Here is a 17,803-nt window from a genome sequence, read left to right as displayed (position 1 = left end):
AACAGCAAGTATAAGAGTGTGCCTGTTGTTTGAGGAATAGCAAGGAGGCCAGTTCAACTAGAGCAAAGGCATGGGCTTTGTAGCCCATCATTCGGAGTAAGACGAGAAGCCCCAGGAAGGTTCTGAGCAGGGGAGCAACATGACCTTAGAACTTCACAGAGTCACTCTGTGGCGTTGAGAAAAGACAGAGGTGCAGAGGCAGAGAGACCAGTTAGGAGGCTACTGTAATGATCCAGGCAAGAGGTGATGGTAGCTTGCACCAGGATGGCAGAGTGGGGTTGAGGAGAAGTGCTCAGTTATTTTGAACATCATATATAAGGTATATTTGAGTTGGAGCCAGTAGGACTTGCTGGTGGATTGGATGTGAGGTGAAATAGATGAGGATGACCCTGAGATTGAGCAACTGGAAGGACTGGAGTTGCCAGTAATTTCTCAATTAATGGTGAAGAGTGCAGGAGACGCTGGTTGGTGGGGGAGGTGGGACAAAGCAGAGGTCAACTGCACAATTTGATACACAGGCCAGAGTTCAGAGGAGTTAGGCCTGGAGACATAAATTTGGGACAAATGAATTTTGACAGCACATAGACATAAATTCTTTCAGCACATAGACATTATTTAAAGTCATGACATTTAATGAGATTACTTAAAAAAACAGAAAAAGTATAGATAGAGAAAAAGAGAAGAGGCCCAGGGAGTGAGCTGTCTGGAAGATAGGAGTGGAAAGAGTAGGATGATGACAGCAATTATAAATAATTGAGCGCTTATACTTTGTCAAACAATGTGCTAGGTGCTTTTATACACTTTTTCCAGTTCCCCAAATTGTCCACATCTGACAGATGAGAAAACTGAGGTTTGCTCAAAGTCTCACAGTTGGTAAGTGGGAGAGCCAGGATTCAGATTCAGGTGGGTTTCACTGTACAGCTTTATGTACATTCTCACTGTGCCACAGCGAAGTGGCAGCGTGTTTTGACTTAAGGAGGGATTGCTTGACCTCTGAGAGTGGGTGGTAGGAAGCAACAGTTGGAAAACTCAAATCTACAAGTGCTCAAGGTGGAAGGATCCCAACTGACTCTTGCCAACTTACTTCCAAAATAATTTATGCCAACAGTAACATTTTTAGTACTCTGATTGGTTGAAAACTATTTGCTAAATTACATATATCTGTGGATTTAAGAGCATATATGTATGTATTGACATATATATTTTTAAAATATTTAATCCTTCCTCACAGATATACTTTATTTGTGGTACGTGGGCCCCTCTCACCGTTGTGGCCTCTCCCGTTGCCGAGCACAGGCTCCGGACGCGCAGGCTCAGCAGCCATGGCTCACAGGCCCAGCCGCTCCGTGGCATGTGGGATCTTCCCGGACCGGGGCACGAACCCGTGTCCCCTGCATCGGCAGGTGGACTCTCAACCACTGCGCCACCAGGGAAGCCCCAGATATACTTTTGACTGTTGGCTTATCACGAAGTTACTTAAGTTTCCAAAGTGTTTACTCATTCATACTAGTAACATCCCCAAGCTGCTCACGGTTTCCAGTTTCTCTATTTGAACCCTCACCTAACTCACCTTTAAGTGCACCATAAGGTTTAAACTCTAAAACATCTTGAATGCTTCTCACAGCCCTGTCCATTTAGAACATCCTTCAAAGTATATCAGATCCCCCCAACACCTCTTATTTTCCTGTATTGCAGTCTTTATTTTTCTTTTTACAGTGCTCTCAGACTCTTTTCTCTGTTTCTGCCTTCCCCTATCCCAGTCAGTTGTCTTTTCATTAGTCCATAGTCTCTTCCTTTACTGGGGAACTTACTTTTTGATCTTAAGTATCTGTCTTCTCCCTCATTTCCAGACCCTCTTCCCACTTAGCTGGAGGCTGTTGCTGTATTGAGATCCCTCAAGTTACTTTAACCTTAATGATAGGGTCTTCTTTACGCTCCTCCTAATTAACCCTTAGGCTGAGAGGCAGCTGCACTAAGAGTGGAAACCACATTCCTAGTCAAGGAATTTCTTGAATTCCTTCTGTGTGCTCAGTAACTGGGTACAAAGGAAAAGACCTGGGGCAGCCAATGTTGGGAATGTGGAAGACAAGGGAGATGAACTAGCAAAGGAAAAGGAGCAGCCAGTCCAAGTGAAGGAAGAGCTTCAAGAAAGAGGAAGTGACTCTGTCCAAAAGCTACTGAGAAGCCAAGTAAGATGAAGTCTCAGAAATGACCATTGGATTGGATGACCTTGTCAAGGGCAGTTTCAGTAAAGTGATAACAAAGGGATAAAAGCCTTATTGGAATGGATTAAAGATAGAGTGAGAGGTAAGGAAATAGAGGCATTGAGTATTTGGCTTGCTCAAGTCTTTCAAAGCAGAAGTTCTTTGTAAGATGGGAAACAGGACTTCCCTGGTGGCACAGTGGTTAAGAATCCGCCTGCCATTGCAGGGGACACGGGTTTGAGCCCTGGTCTGGGAAGATCCCACGTGCCGCGGGACAACTAAACCCGTGCGCCACAACTACTGAGCCTGTGCTCTAGAGCCCGCAAACCACAGCTACTGAGCCCGCGTGCCACAACTACTGAAGCCCGCGTTCCTAGAGCCCGTGCTCCACAGCAAGAGAAGCCACCACAATGAGAAGCCCGCACACCGCAACAAAGAGTAGCCCCCGCTCACTGCAACTAGAGAAAGCCTGTGTGTAGCAACGAAGACCCAATGCAGCCATAAATAAATAAATAAATAAAAGTTTAAAAAAGCTAGGAAACATTCATAGGCTCATGAGACTGATAGTTAGAGGGGGCACACTGACGTTCAGGAGAGGGAGGGCCTAATTGCCGAAACAAAGTCTTTAAGGGGTCAGGAGGGAGTGGATCAGTGAACCAACAGAGAGAGAGAGATTGGCCTGTTATCAGAGCAGAGACAGTTCTTCCATTCTAACAAGAGGGAAAGCAGAGCAGATGGGTACAGATGCAGGTAGGATGGTAGATTTGATGGTGAAAAGATGAAGAAACAGGCTTAGAGAGCTTAAGTAACTTTCCGAAGATTATACAGCTAGTTAGTGGCAGAGTCAGGATTCAAAAAAGAGCACAGCCTGTGCTTTTAACTTGTAAGCTCTCCTGCCCTCTGCCTTGCATCTAGCATGTGCCCAATAAATATGACCACCATCAACTCATTAAACATGGGAGTACCTCTTGTGCCCCACGTACAGAGCTGTGCTGGAGATTGGACTTGGTCATTGCCCTCAAGCTTTCAGTGTAATAAAAGGAGGTAAACAAGTATAATAAAGTAACAGGTAAGATGAGAGGGATATTTGCATGGTGCTCTGGAAAATAGCAAGAACTATGGAAATCAGAGAGCGTCACTGGGGCAGAGTCTTAGAAAGTGAGGAGGAATTGATCATCAGGCCAGAGGAACCACATGGGCAGTTACAGAGATACTGTGAAAAGTTTAGGTAATTACCTGTTCTTACTAGATTTATTTATTTATTTTTACTGTCTCCTCCCTTTTGTTCCTTTACCTTTCCTCTACTTTCTGCCTCTTTTCTCTCATCCTTCAAATCCTGCTGCCCCACCTTCACTTCTAGCATTATATTCGGAGAATTTCTATCCAGGGATGGTCATTGTAGCTGATCACCCACCCTATAGTAACAAGTAACAAACATCATGGCAGAGTACTGCTCAGGGCTTTTGAAGAGGGCCTGTGAGATGTGACTGTTGTTTCAAGTGAAAGGGAAGATAACTGTCTACAAAGTTGTATTTCACTAGTAGGACTAGGACTGAGAAAAATAAGAAAGTTATTTCTCCGTTATGCTCCTCATTCCCTTGGGCCACATTTCTTTGCACACAGATTTATCACATGAAAAGTGCAACCCATTCACAGCTTTTGATTAGCTCTGGGTCTCAGTAATGAGGCAAACCTGAGGCAGTTTACACTTTTATACAGACTGTATCTTTAAAGTCCCGCAGGCAGTAGGGCTTAGAAAAAGAGAGGAGGGGGTGAGGTGGGGAGAGAGGAGCTCCATATTATAACCAGCTCTTCACTCTCCACTCATCCAAAGATCATTTCTTTTTACCTTTGTGTAACCTTTACTACTGGATTATTTTTATAACTAGTATCCTTCTTACCTGTAATTTATCCTCTTTTTATCTGTTCTCTTGGTCGATTTATTAGGTGTGTTTCTTATCATGCTAGCTTTATCAAAGACTTTAAGTTGCCAAAGGAAACTCTGTTTTCCATAACAGTTAGGGAAAGATAAATCTTTACTTTTAACTTAGAAATAAGTAAGATCATAGAATTTTAGATTTAAAGTGGCAGAGAAACTATTAACTTCTTCATTTTACACTAAGAAAACTGACAGCCAGAGGTTAAGCATAGCTACAAACTGGTTATTAGCAGAAATTGAACTTCTAGAAGCTAGCTGTCCTAATTCCTCCTCCCATGTGCCCTCTTTTACACTGTTCCTCTGATAACTCATGGTCAAAGCTGTCCTCCCAAATTATGTTGTCATCCTGTTGGTTTGTGAACCAAACCACAGTCTTTATTGGGTTTAGGTAGTAGGTTTTAGATTATTGAGCCGGTCGATACTGGACAGTCTTTCTGTAATGTGCTGGTACAAGTGCTCATCGCAGTTGGGTGGTGAGGTTCAGCACTGGGGCAGGGGGGAGGTAGGCCAGGACTGGAGACAAAGAGGGAATGGCAGTGTGGGGCGAGGTGTGTGCACACTTGCCTCGGCAGTGGTCCACCCCTGAATTAGACCATGATAGAGTGTACTTGTTTGTTTACTTGGTTTGAGGGAAATTAAGGCTTTCCTACGTTTTTGAGATACTCCTCTGAGTCTAGTGCCGTGAAGTCAGACAGATCTGGGTTCAAATTATGGCCCCTCCTTGTACTAGTTTATGTGATCTTGGACAGGTTTTTCGAAGTCTCAGAGATTCTTTATCTGTGGTAAAATAAAGATAACATAATATCCTTCTTACAGTTAGTGAAGATCAAAAAGCATTTATATCAACTTTCTAGCCCCTCATCCTGATCCTGGCACTTAATACACACTTGACAACACGGCAGCTGCCAGGGCTGTTGCTACTACTGCAACAGAACTATGGAACAAAAACCTTTGCATGAAAATCAGATTTAACAATCTAGAGGTTCATTCAGTAACTATTAGTGTAGAACCTAAAAGGTGTGTAACAGCACATTAGGTATTTGAGGAAAGGAAAAAGGAGTTGCGAGGAAAATAGAAGCATGGATTTTTAAAACTGGAGGAATCAACGATGTCATTGAGGCCAGCTGCCTCATTTTATAGATGGGTCGGTTGAGTCCCAGAGAGAATAAGTGGTTTACCCAAGAGTAAACATCTCATTATTATTATTATTATTTTTTTTTTTTGGCTGCATTGGGTCTTCGTTGCTGTGCACGGGCTTTCTCTAGTTGCAGAGAGCAGGGGCTACTCCTCGCTGCAGCGTGCGGGCCTCTCACTGCGGTGGCCTCTCCCATTGCGGGGGACGGGCTCCAGCTGCGCGGGCTTCATTAGTTGTGGCACGCAGGCTCAGCAGTTGTGGCACACGGCCTAGTCGCTCCGCGGCATGTGGAAGCTCGAACCCGCGTCCCCTGCATTGGCAGACAGACTCCCAACCACTGCGCCACCAGGGAAGACCAACATCTCATTATTGATAAAGCATATAACCCTGGTCTCCTTAGGGTACTTACATTGTTTCACAAATAGGGATTAGATAAAAGTTCAAGGATACTTGATAGATGACCAGATAGCTAAAAGAGTAATCTTACTAAAGACTCTCTTAGCATGTCACTCCCCTATTCAGAAACCTTCAGTGACTCTTTATTATCCATTGAATAAAATAAGTGGCATTCAAGTCCCTTGGGATCTGCTGCAACCTACCCCTCCAGCATGATCCCTGTTACTTATTCTTCAGAGTGTTCCCCATTACCTAGTTCTCCATATGTGGAAAGTCTTTGGAAACCCTGCTTATGCTTGAAGGCACAGCTCAAATGCTACCACTTCCATGAAACCTCCAGTTATCCTACCAGGGACTTCTGCTTTGTTGCCATTGCCATTTGTGTTTGTCAAAGCACTTTTCACATGCAATCTTACTTTATAGTGTGTTGCTCCTGCATGGTAAGAGACAGAGACCACCTTCATCCTTTTCTCTTCCACAGTGCTTCACATAAAATAATCTAATGTTTGATGAATTCAAAATGGTATTTTTGTACCCACCTGTCTGATTTCCAGCCTCATTCTCCAGTTCCTAAATATGCTATATGAATTAGAAAAGAGATTTAGGAGATGAATGGTTTTGATGCTTCTCTGGCATGACAAGTATCAAGGAAAGTGTGAAAGCATATATAACTGTATTCCTTTGGGAAAGAGTTTTTACACTATAAAATTCCATACACCAGATCAGAATAAAAGACGTACTTTTTCTTTCCTGAGTGGGATAAGCCAGTGTGTCTGCAGACAGGAGCTGGAACAGCTTGTGATTTGAGTATACACTAATGGGTAACCTGAATCCCATAAAAGCAAAGCTCTCAAAGGCGGAAGAGTCCTGCTGCTGACTAAAGGGAAGGGGAATCCCGAAGAGTTTCAGATGTCCAAGGAGAGTAGAAAGCCAAACTCGGAGGACAGGTAGTGGAGGTCCCGTTTGAGCTGCACATGAAAGCATTTATTCGTACCCCTGATTACTAAAGGATTAAAGAGGCAGATGAGACTGTTACATGATCTTACCTCAGGCTTTTAAAGGGGGCTCTTTCTCTTTCACTCTGCTTTTTCTGCAAAAAAAAATGCTTCTTACCTTCAGCTCATAAAGCAGCCAAGCCAGTTTGACCAGCTTGAGGGAAACACCAAACAAAGCTGCCAACTCCAATCACATGAACACTAGTTACTAATTACCTTCTGGGCTCCCTGGGGAAAGATAGAGCAGCCCACTGATTGGATCCTGAGGTCGAAATAACCTCACATCTCCCCGTGCTCCAACTGGAGTAGGAAGAAGAACGTTTAAATTGCTTTGGGAGACATTTTAAGACACTTTAAGAAGGACAGATTCAGGCTTAGGCTACACTGCACCTGTCCACATCTCCGTTCAACCCAGGTCCATGGAAGAGAGCGATAAAGTGTGTGTCTTTGAGCACAGTGAATATGTGTGAAACCCATGAGATGAGGAAAGAAAGAGAACTGGAGGAGAAAGGGCACTGGAGCTCCAGCTGGGAGTATGAAGGTTGCAGAAGTCTGCAGAAAAGGGACCTTACAGCGCTAGATGGACTTTACAGAGAAGGTGACTTGGATTCCAGATACCAGGTCACAGGGCAGAATCGACCTTACAGAAAAAGGCATTGTGGATACTGGGATTTTGAGCAGAGTGAACCAAGCTATATGGACAATGAGGAATCAAAGGAAAGTAGAAAGGACTGTATGCACCACGGAAGTGTGACTCCAGGCTGTAATGATTATAAGAATTCAGAAAACGTAGATTATGGGAATCCGAACCCTGCGACTAAGGATGATTGGTTTGCAGGAAGCCCAGATGTAACCTGGAAAGCTGGAGGATGTGGGGAGACGAATGGCTGCGTAAATCGTAAGAATCTGAATCATAATCCTGAGGACTCTAAAGAAACTGGACAATGGACTGGCTACAGGGGTTTGGATGATTCTGTGGAGAATTTTGGTCAGCCTCAAAACCGGCATATAGACCGCAGGAATTTTAATTACAATCTTGAGGATTGTAAAGAAACTAATTTTTATTATAGAGACCTCAGTGATTTATATCATGTTCCTGGGAATTATACTAATGGTCAGTCTGTGGACTTCCCAGACTTGAATGGTGTCAGTGAAGGTAATGAATTTGTCAAATACTGTGACAGGGACAGGAATGTTTATCAAAATGATAAAATCGATCTCAAAGTGAAGACTCATGCCGGGGATCAGAGTAATTTTGATATGGAGAATAGAGGCTCTGATACTCTATTTGCAAACTGTGAATATAAATTTCAGAATTACAGAGGAACAGATTCTCTCCACCAAATGAAGACTTTGGAGTGTAATGGCATTGACAGACAAGGAATGATGGCACCTGGGAGCAGAGGGGTCATCCCGGAGGGTCTGCGGAATCAGTGGACCGGGGGGAACCAAGGAGAACATCATCGTGGCATTCCTTGGGGCAATTCATTAGAGAAGAATAGCTGGCATTTAGAGGAAGATAGAAAATTAAATGGCCCGGAGACTTGGAAAAGGAATAGCCGTTTCCGCAGCACAGCACCCAGCACCCTGAGATGCTCAGAATTTGTGCAAAACAGGAAGAGAGCCCAAGGTATGAACTCAGCCAGCCTTCTTAGAGGATAAGACCTGGAAATAGATAAAAGGGGTGATGGTTCTACCAGGTACCAGGTACATTTGTATACTTAAGGAACCTGGCCCCCAAAATTCTTATTAAGTGTATCTTGAGTGAGAACAGCCTTAGAGATTTAATTCTTCTGGGTGGCACATCACAGAGCGAGAGCGTGCATAGTGCTGTAAATTTGTGACATGGCTTTGAAAATCAGACTGTTGTCATGGGAACTCTCCTTTACCTTTCTTGGTTTTTGTCAGGGTCTCTAATCCCAGGTATCTTTCCCTTTTTACTTTAATATCTTTTGTTTGTCTTATGGAGACGGCAAGTCCTTTACCAGGGCACCAAGTGAAAATTTATTTTCCTGGCGTGTTCTTTCTCTCAATCCCTACACTTTAGACATTAGGGGGAAAGAAGACTTAACTTGTTTTATAGTTTGTTCATTCCTTGACATTCAGGAATCTTAAGGGAATGGTGAGCACTAAAACCCTTGTGGAAATGAGAAGATTATTTATATTCTTCATGGTGCTTTGTACATGTTAAGTATTCAGATGGCTTCATCTCACTGAGCTTTAACTAAGGTATCTGTAAAATGGGGATATTAAGAGTCTTTTATCATTAGAGGTTCTTTCTTTCTTGCCAGTTTGTCATCTCTTCTCCAGGTCTCAAATGAACTATGTTTATTTTATTTTGTTGTTGTTCCCGTTAAGTCTTGATTTTTTTTTTTTTTTTAATATCTGTTATACTCATGCCAAACAGACTTTCTGGTTTTGGCCAATTTGGGGGGAGTCCAGCATATGATGAGAGGAGAAGGATTAGAGTCAGAAAATGTGAACAATCTGGAAAATCCATGTCATACCTTCCTCCCAAGTGAAGCTTTCTCATCCAGGTCTCCTTCAGAATAGGCCCACCGGTTAGATTTGTGGTGGGGGCCACTGAAAACATAAGTCCCTGGTGTGATCCTGGAACTGCCAGTGGTTTATCCAGTGGTCTTTCAACACAGGCTTGACTTAACTTGAATTTCCAGGGCACCATTTTGGACAAAGCAGGCTTTCTACCTGTATTTATAAAGATAAAAATGAAACCCAGCTTTAGTTGGGAGGCTGAGATATTTAGCAGCTAGGTGTTTTTTCCTAGGTGCATTTTTGCTCTGAAATGATAGGGATTGGATGACTTCTAAATTCCTTCCAGCTCAAAAAAAAATCTGATTCTGTGATTCCTTAGGTTAGTTTTTGCATCGTTCCTTTTCCCTTCGCCCACAGCCGCTCCTTAGATGAACTTTGTTTCCTATCTTTAGTTCCTTATTGTATTAAGCCTCCTAATTGTGTTTATTCTGTTTGACTTAGGAGTCAAACCCTTCTCTCTGGAGTGTTGTAATATGCCCTATGAGCTCTCTGAAACCAGCTCAGTTCCATTTTATACCATTTCCATTTTTACAACTCTCTGTCTACTTGAGGACTTAACTAACTTTTGATAGTATATTCATATTGACGCCTCTTTTTATACCGCATAGTATATTCATATTGACACCCCTTTTTATACCGCTAATATCCTCCTTGACTTGTAACAAAATCTCAGTCTGTCCCAGAGATCTTTTTGTTTTCTAATGTTCTTTGCTAGCTGTTTAACAGCACATGTGCCACTGCCCTTCCTGAAAGTTACAGTTACAACAGTTGATAACAGAAAGAAAACAAGCTTTGGAGTTGGTCTTCTGCCTTGAATGCACATCTCAGCTCCACCATTTACTAATAGTGTAACTTTAGACGAATTACTTAGCTTCTCTGAGCTTTGGATTTCTTATTTGTAAAATGAAGATGATCATACCTGTCTCATAGTGAGATAATATAAATAAAACACTTAATCACATGTCTGGGACATAGTAGGTGCTCATAAGTTATGATTTCTTCATCTTTTATCTACCCATCTCTCATCCCCCTTACAAATCCTTCCCCTACCCCGACTGTCACTGCATGGTCCCCGCCCTGCTGAGATCCAGACTGACCCCCCTCCCCCAACTGGACAGACATCTGCCCTCGCACCCTGTGTTTGCAGGTGTAATTACCCAAGTGGAATGCCCGTGCCTTCCTCTCCCCCACTCTTCCCCACCCTCCACCTGCTGCATCTGAGAGACAAAGCGCTGTTCAGTGCCTGCTCCTTGACCATCTCCCAGGCTAGAAACCAAGTTGTTCTGCCAGGGTTTTTCCTTCCCCTCACCTTTCTTATCAGTTTCTCCTGTGAAGGCCTCAAGCTTAGATTTTTGTTAGGGCAGGTTTGTTATGGTTTTGCCCTTAGTCCTAGGGTATGGCTCCTGGGAGGTGGGCCTTACTCCTAAGGTGCGGCTCTGCAGAGGTTTCTAAGTGGAACACTGGACATATGTATTGAACTTCCTGATTTGAAGGGACTCAGATTTCAAACTGTCTTGCCAGCTGCAGAGAGTTGTGCAGCTGTTACCGCTTTCTGCTGGGTTCCCTGGAGTCTCATCACTGCATGTACAGTTCAAGGATTTGAAGGGAATTTCTGCATAGATTTTGGGGCTGTCCTCTCTGCAGCGTACTCTTTTGCAGGATTTCTCCCTTAACATCAAGCCACTTCAGAGCCCCAGAACCTTTTTGACTCTGCAGCCCAGTAAGATTACCACTTGCTGGCTCTCAGTTTTTGCTTTATTCTCCAGCATGCTGAAAGACTAGGGATTGCCTTGGGGTAGGGGGAGGAGGTATCAGGTAAATAGGGATCTTACCTAGTTTTCCAGCCATGTTTCAAGTCGTATCCCCTCCAGTTTCTGGCTGCTTTTGGTGGCTTTCTAGTGTCTTCACACAGTTATTTTTTTTTAAAAAAATCTTGTCCAGGGGGCTTCCCTGGTGGCGCAGTGGTTGAGAGTCCGCCTGCCGATGCAGGGGACACGGGTTCGTGCCCCAGTCCGGGAAGATCCCACATGCCGCGGAGCGGCTGGGCCCGTGAGCCATGGCCGCTGAGCCTGTGCGTCCGGAGCCTGTGCTCCGCAATGGGAGAGGCCACAACAGTGAGAGGCCCGCGTATCGCCAAAAAAAAAAAAAAAAAAATCTTGTCCAGAGTTGCTAATAATTTTCAGTAGGGAGGTTAGTACAATGTAGGTTACTCTACCATTACTAGACCAAAAGTCAACACTAGGATTTTACACTTGCTAATAACATAAATAGTTTTGATGGGAAGGGGACCTGGTGCTTCAAATTCCATGTTAACTAGGTTAATTTAAGTGATATTATGATATCTAAATGAAGAACTCTTACAGAGAGAAATAGGAAGCTGGAATTCAGATGTGAGTTAAGGCTAATGGTTCAAGGTTGGAAGGCTACAACACAAAATCCTCTTATATTATTACTAGAAGGAACCCGACATTTCAACAAGTTTAGTATTTTATACATGTGGGTAACCACCCGTGATTGGGTTTTGAAGTCTATTTAGTGGGTTACAACTAGCATTTTTTGAAAAATAAAATAGAAATGAATAGAAAGTTTCAAGTACATCTCATGTAGTAAAAGTAAGCATGTAATACTTCTGAGTGTGTGTATATACACATACATACATGGATTAGATAAATGTATGTATGTATCTACTGAACCACAATGTAAAATGTGAGTCACAGTGTGAAAAAGTACTTAAATCCAACTCACTCAGTTTATAAATGAAGAGACAGAGCTCAGAGAAGTTGAACCGTGTGGCCAAGGTAACTGGTTGATCCTTAGACCAGGAATAGAAACTGGGTCTCTTGATGCCCAGACCAGTGCTTTTACTACAACACCACAGTTAAAGCCAGAAGTGCAGGTTTAGGTTCATTTCAGATAAATGAACGTAGAAGAACAGAAAAGTATTGTGTTATGGGAGCCAGAGAAGGGCTTCGAATGGAGTGGGTTCAACTGTGTTATGTGCGGCAAAGCTATGAGAGGATGTGTTCTAAGTAAAGACCATTTGGGACATGAGGTGAGGAATAGGAGCAACAGAGACACAAGGCATATTACAGGGAGTTTAGGAGGGAAGTGGTGGTGAGGGATATATAGTCATCTCTTGGTATCTGTATCTGCGAGGGGTTGGTTCCAAGACCAACACCCTACCCCCACCTTCACACCCTTTCAGATACCAAAATCCACAGATGCTCAAGTCCCTTCGATAAGATGGCATAGTATTTGCAGGTAACCTAATGCACATCCTCCCATATACTTTAAATCATCTCAATTACTTATAATACCTAATACTCTGTAAATGGTTGTAAATGCAGTGTAAATGCTGTTTAAACAGTTGCCAGCGTAGCAAATTCAAGTTTTGCTTTGAAACTTTCTGGATTTTAAAAATATTTTCGCTCTGCAGTTGGTTGAATCGGCAGATGCAGAGCCTGTGGATACAGAGGGCCTACTGTAAAAGCGGCTCCTTAAAAGGTTGGACAGTAATTGCAGTGGAGCAAGAAAATCTTGTTTTGTTTTTCTCCCAAGATAAAAACCTGCACAGATTTGAAGGCACTTTTCCCAGTGTTACACAGATAGTTCAAAGTTTTTAAGACTCTCAGAGTCAAGGTTTCTTTTCATTGCGAGTATGTGAATATATCTCTCTATAGCTACAGTCTGTATTCAGACTACTGGAATAAAATATCTGCCAGTCAATCCAAGACATTAGCTTTTTTTTCTTTTAATATTTATTTACTATTTATTTGGTTGCATTGGGTCTTACATGTGGCACACGGGGTCTTCATTGTGGCATGCGGGATCTTTCATTGTGGCACACAGGCTTCTCTCTAGTTGTGGCATGTGGGCTCTAGAGCATGGGGGCTTAGTTGCCTCACAGCATGTGGGATCTTAGTTCCCTGACCAGGGATTGAACCACATCCCCTGCATTGGAAGGCAGATTCTTAACCACCGGGGCACAAGGGAAGTCCCCAAGGCATTAGCTTTGTATCCTTCTTAATTTCATAGGCTGCTTACAAGCCATGAGTATAGCAGGTGCCAAGAGGTCTCTGCCCCTCCAGAGACCAGGGGCCTGCTTCTAGGAATTAACTGGGCAGTAGCAAAAGTTCAGCAGAATGAACTGTGGCATTTCATCAGCAGTAGTAGTAATAGTGGTACCACTTTACTTTACATGCTTTACAGTTTTCAGAGCCCTTTTTGCAGCTTTTATTCCAATCTGGTTCTGTTTTAACAAACATGAGCCATTCACGTATCTTTATCTAACAAATTTACTGAGTACCAAACACTGTACTATGTTCTGGTTAGACAGAAATGACCTTAAGACCCTGAGGAGGGCTAAGGCTGTTGTTGTAGTACAAGTGGACTGACGCCAGGTACCCCGTGGACCAGCTGTTCGCTTTCTCTGTATCCCTCTCTCACAGGCCATCTTTCCTCAAGATGTTTTTTGCTGTTCTCTGAGCCTCTGCCTTGGTCTTCTCTAACCACAGACCAACACCTTCCACTTATATTTTCTACTCCTTCACTAGATTGCACATAACCATAGTTGTCCCAACACTCTCTGGGGCATTCTTGCAGCTTCTGCCTCTGTTCTATCTAATCTGCCTGGTAGTTCTTTTTTTTTTTTTTTTTTTTTTTTTTTGCGGTACGTGGGCCTCTCGCTGTTGTGGCCTCTCCCGTTGCGGAGCACAGGCTCCGGACGCACAGGCTCAGCGGCCATGGCTCACGGGCCCAGCCGCTCCGCGGCATGTGGGATCTTCCCGGACCGGGGCACGAACCCGTGTCCCCTGCATTGGCAGGCGGACTCTCAACCACTGCGCCACCAGGGAAGCCCTGCCTGGTAGTTCTTAATTCAAATTCCCAGGAGAGAGTATAATTGACTCAGCTTGAGTTTTTTAGTTAGGCCTCATCATATGAATTAACCGTTCATTGATTAGGTATCCATCTGTGGTCCAAATGGCAGTAGTGAAGGTTGGGATGGGGAATCACCTAGCTTAAATCAGAGCTCTAGGGACTGTTGAGGTGTCGATTTGGTATGTAGAGGGCTCTGGAGGCGGCAGGCTTTCTGAGGCTTGGCGAGCTCAGCCCCAGCATTTGGAAATGGGTGGAGATATCTTTTGGTTGTCACAATGGCAGGGTGCAGGGGACTACTTGCATTTATGAGGCAAGGACCAGGGACACTAAATGTCTTCAGGGTGTAGGACCATCCTACACAGTGAAGAACTGTTCTGCCCCAAATGCAAGCCGTGTCCCTAATGAGACATTGGATAAGATGAGTAAGACTTGTGCCTGCCTTCAGGAACTCACAGTTTTAAACAGAAAGCAGCATATAAGCAAATGATTCAAATACAATTTTATAACTGCAGTAAGAAGAACTATTAGGTACCTTCCCCCACCTTGGCCCTGCTACCTGTGTAACTTTGTATAAATTATTTATTGTCTCTATGCTGCAGTTTCCTCATCAACAAAACCAGATAATGTACGTACATGATAGTATTATGAGGAATAGGTGAGTTTATAGATGGGCAAATATTCAGAATAGTGCAACACAGCCTGGCACATAGTAAATGCTAAATAAACACGAGCTGCTATCATCATCATCATCAATCATACTATACCAGCACATAGATCCCATATCCCCTTCGAATGCAGTTCAACAGGTGTTTAATAACTAGTGTTTGTACTTAGCACTGTACCAAGCATTGGGGTATCCAGGAAAGGATACCTCCCCCCGACCCCTCCCCATCACGGGAGTTTATAGATCAGTTGAAGAGACAAAATGTAAAAATATGAATAATTAAATAAAGTAGAGAAGTATCTAGCATAGACAGTTAATGCTATGGACAATCAGAAGAGGAATAGCTCAGTTTTTACTTGAGTTAATGGAAAAGACTTTAGGAAGATGTTTGAATTTGAGCTACAGCTTAAAGGAGTAGTGGGGTTGAGATAGGAAGAGAGAAGCAAGGAGAAAATTCCCAGCTGGGGAAAGCCTATGAGCAAAGATGCAGAGTTGTGGTGACAAAGAGGAACACGGTGTGGGGAAGAACTAGCGTATTGAAATCTTACAAACCAGATGGGAGTTTGGACCAGAACCTGAGGAAGGAGTCAGAGCTGGACCTGCACGTGGTGATTCACCCTCTGAGATGTGATCACTGACACTGTGAGTGGATGACTTCTCTGAGGATGGGAATGGCTGGGGAAAGCACAAGCGTCTGAGAACTGGGCTTAGGGGACGCCCACAGCGTGGGACAGGAGGAGGAGAGATGGCAGAAACACTAGGGGAGGGCAGAAGAAAACTGGAGGGCATAGAGTAGGAGAGAATGGCCAACACTTTCAGATGCTGCAGGGAAGTCAAGGATGATGCCGTGGGTTTGTTGAGGTTATCGGTTGACTAAAAAGGCAATATTACTGGCATATAGTGATGACACAGAATTAATTGCAAAGGATTTAGATGGGGGAGGGAGGTCATAGAGGGAGGGCATGAAGACCACTCTTTCAAGACCTTGCATAGAAAGCATCAAAGAGGTGTGACTGTGGCTGAGGGGGGCACAGAGTTGAACAAAGTTTTCGTGTATTTACTTTTTAAAATCAGATGTCAGTGCTTGTTTGAAGATAGATGAGTAGGTAGGAAGCAAAGAAGAGGGAATGAGAAAATATGTGGAGGCAAAAGGAAATAAATGAAGGGCCCTATTTTGTCAAGAGTTGGGAGATAATCGAAGCTTTAGAGAAAGTAAGGCAGTCCTGCCTACTGGGATCATGTGTGGTAGTCTCAGTAAGCTAGACTCTGCTTTCTCCACAAGCTGTTACCTACATTATTTTTATGTAATGTTTCATCATTGGTAAAGGAATATTGCTCTGGGAAGATCCCAGGTCTCTGTAAAAGCAACAAGATAACCAGGAAAGGCAAGAAATTGAGGTAGGATAGGAAGAGGCAGTGTTCTAGGGCATTGTCATTCCTGTGGACCTGAGGATGTTGAAGGGGGGGCAGTGGGAGGGGGGTGAATTCAAGCAGCTGACTTGCAGTGCCACGGCAGGCCCAGCCTTCAAAGGAATGTTGGGCTGGGAGCTCAGAAACTTGACACTCCCACCCTAACACAGAGTTTTCCAATTTGATATTTCCTGAGAAACCAGAAAGTGCCCGAACTGTGTAAACATCAGGCTGTCAAGTCACAGGGGTGTGACAGTGCAATGCAAGTCATTTCTGGTGGGAAGATACACATTTGTGTACATGGCCGCACAGCAGGGAGCAGGGCTAGATTCTAGATCACGGACCTCATTCCATGGTGTCAAGAAACCCCTTCAAATCATAAGCTGAGAGGAGGCAAACAGATGAAATATATTGCATTTCGTTGAATCTAAAACACCATCTATTGTAAGACACTGAATAATTTATGTAGCATTAGAAAGAAAGAAGAGGGAATTCCCCAGTGGTCCAGTGGTTAGGACTCAGTGCTCTCACTGCCAAGGGCCCGGGTTCAATCCCTGGTCCGTGGTTGGGGAACTAAGATCCCACAAGCCGAGTGGCATGGCCAAAAATGAAAAAAAAATTTTTTTTAATAAAAATAAATAAATTTTAAAAAATTTTAAAAAAGAAAGACTTCTAATTAGAAGCCTTTTTTTAAACTAGTTCCTTTTTAAATTTAATTAATTAATTAATTAATTTTTATTTTTGGCTGCCCCAGGTCTTAGTTGCAGCACGTGGGCTTCTTAGTTGTGGCACACGGGATCTTCGTTGTGGCATGCAGGATTTTTACTTGCAGCATGTGGGCCCTTAGTTGCGTCATGTGGGCTCTTAGTTGTGGCATGCGTGCAGGATCTAGTTCCCCAAACAGGGATCGAACCCTGGCCCCCTGCATTGGGAGCGTGGAGCCTTATCCACTGAACCACCAGGGAAGTCCCTAGAAGACTTTAATTAACATGCTATTGATTGGAAAAGACATTTCCATTTCTGAAATGTTAAAATATGAAAAAGTGCGCATCTTAGCATATACTGAAATATGGAGATGCTTCCACTTACCATTGACCTCACAGCAATACTTAGACAAAAATTATTGTAGAATTCCTCTAGTCCTTTCCTCAGTGATTTGGAGATATGGAATTCAGTTTCCTCTGCTCTCCACCCTCTGCCCCTCAGGGGAAGATTGAAACCTTATTTACCCCAGTGTCATAGGTATGGCAGCTAAGTACTTAAGACAAACAAAAATTAGGATATTTAATGATTTTTTAAAATCTTTGCATAGTGTTTTTCATTACAATCATGCAGAACAATGTGTAGGGCACTCTAAATAATAATAATAATTGGTGCCTTCTCTTAAGTGCTGGTTGCTGTGCTACCTACTGTAAATTAGGTACAGATTAGGTATGCAGAAAAGTTCAGTAGACTCTAATCTCCATGATGGCAGTGAAGGTGGTGTTTCCAGACCCTTACATAGCATACAGTAGGTACTCAATGAATATTTGTTATCCAGTGAAATATTCTATTTGAGGGCACAGAACATGTACATCAAAAGATAAATAGTAAGTATTATTTTGTGTTGTTACCCAAGAAGTAAAGTTT

General features: G+C 43.3%; 1 protein-coding gene across 4 annotated transcripts in view; it reads left to right on the top strand.

Annotated features, from left to right (window-relative positions):
• Window positions 1–17,803, top strand: part of DNMBP (dynamin binding protein) — a 111,055-nt gene that overhangs the window by 54,307 nt on the left and 38,945 nt on the right. The window contains exon 1 of one of the 4 annotated variants that reach the window (XM_029245758.1): window positions 6,509–8,299. The exons of the other annotated variants lie outside the window; for them this stretch is intronic. Coding sequence (XP_029101591.1) covers window positions 7,132–8,299 — 1,168 coding nt within the window. The 5' untranslated portion in view covers window positions 6,509–7,131. Of the gene's footprint in view, window positions 1–6,508; window positions 8,300–17,803 lie in introns of those variants that run through there. 4 annotated transcript variants of the gene reach the window in all.

This window comes from Monodon monoceros, unplaced genomic scaffold (genome assembly GCF_005190385.1).
Source record: "Monodon monoceros isolate NGI ecotype Baffin Bay Population unplaced genomic scaffold, NGI_Narwhal_1 Super_Scaffold_4, whole genome shotgun sequence".
In the NCBI taxonomy this organism is placed as follows: domain Eukaryota; kingdom Metazoa; phylum Chordata; class Mammalia; order Artiodactyla; family Monodontidae; genus Monodon; species Monodon monoceros.
The sequence above is the reverse complement of the archived record's forward strand: the minus strand, read 5'-3'. Positions and strand labels throughout refer to the sequence as shown.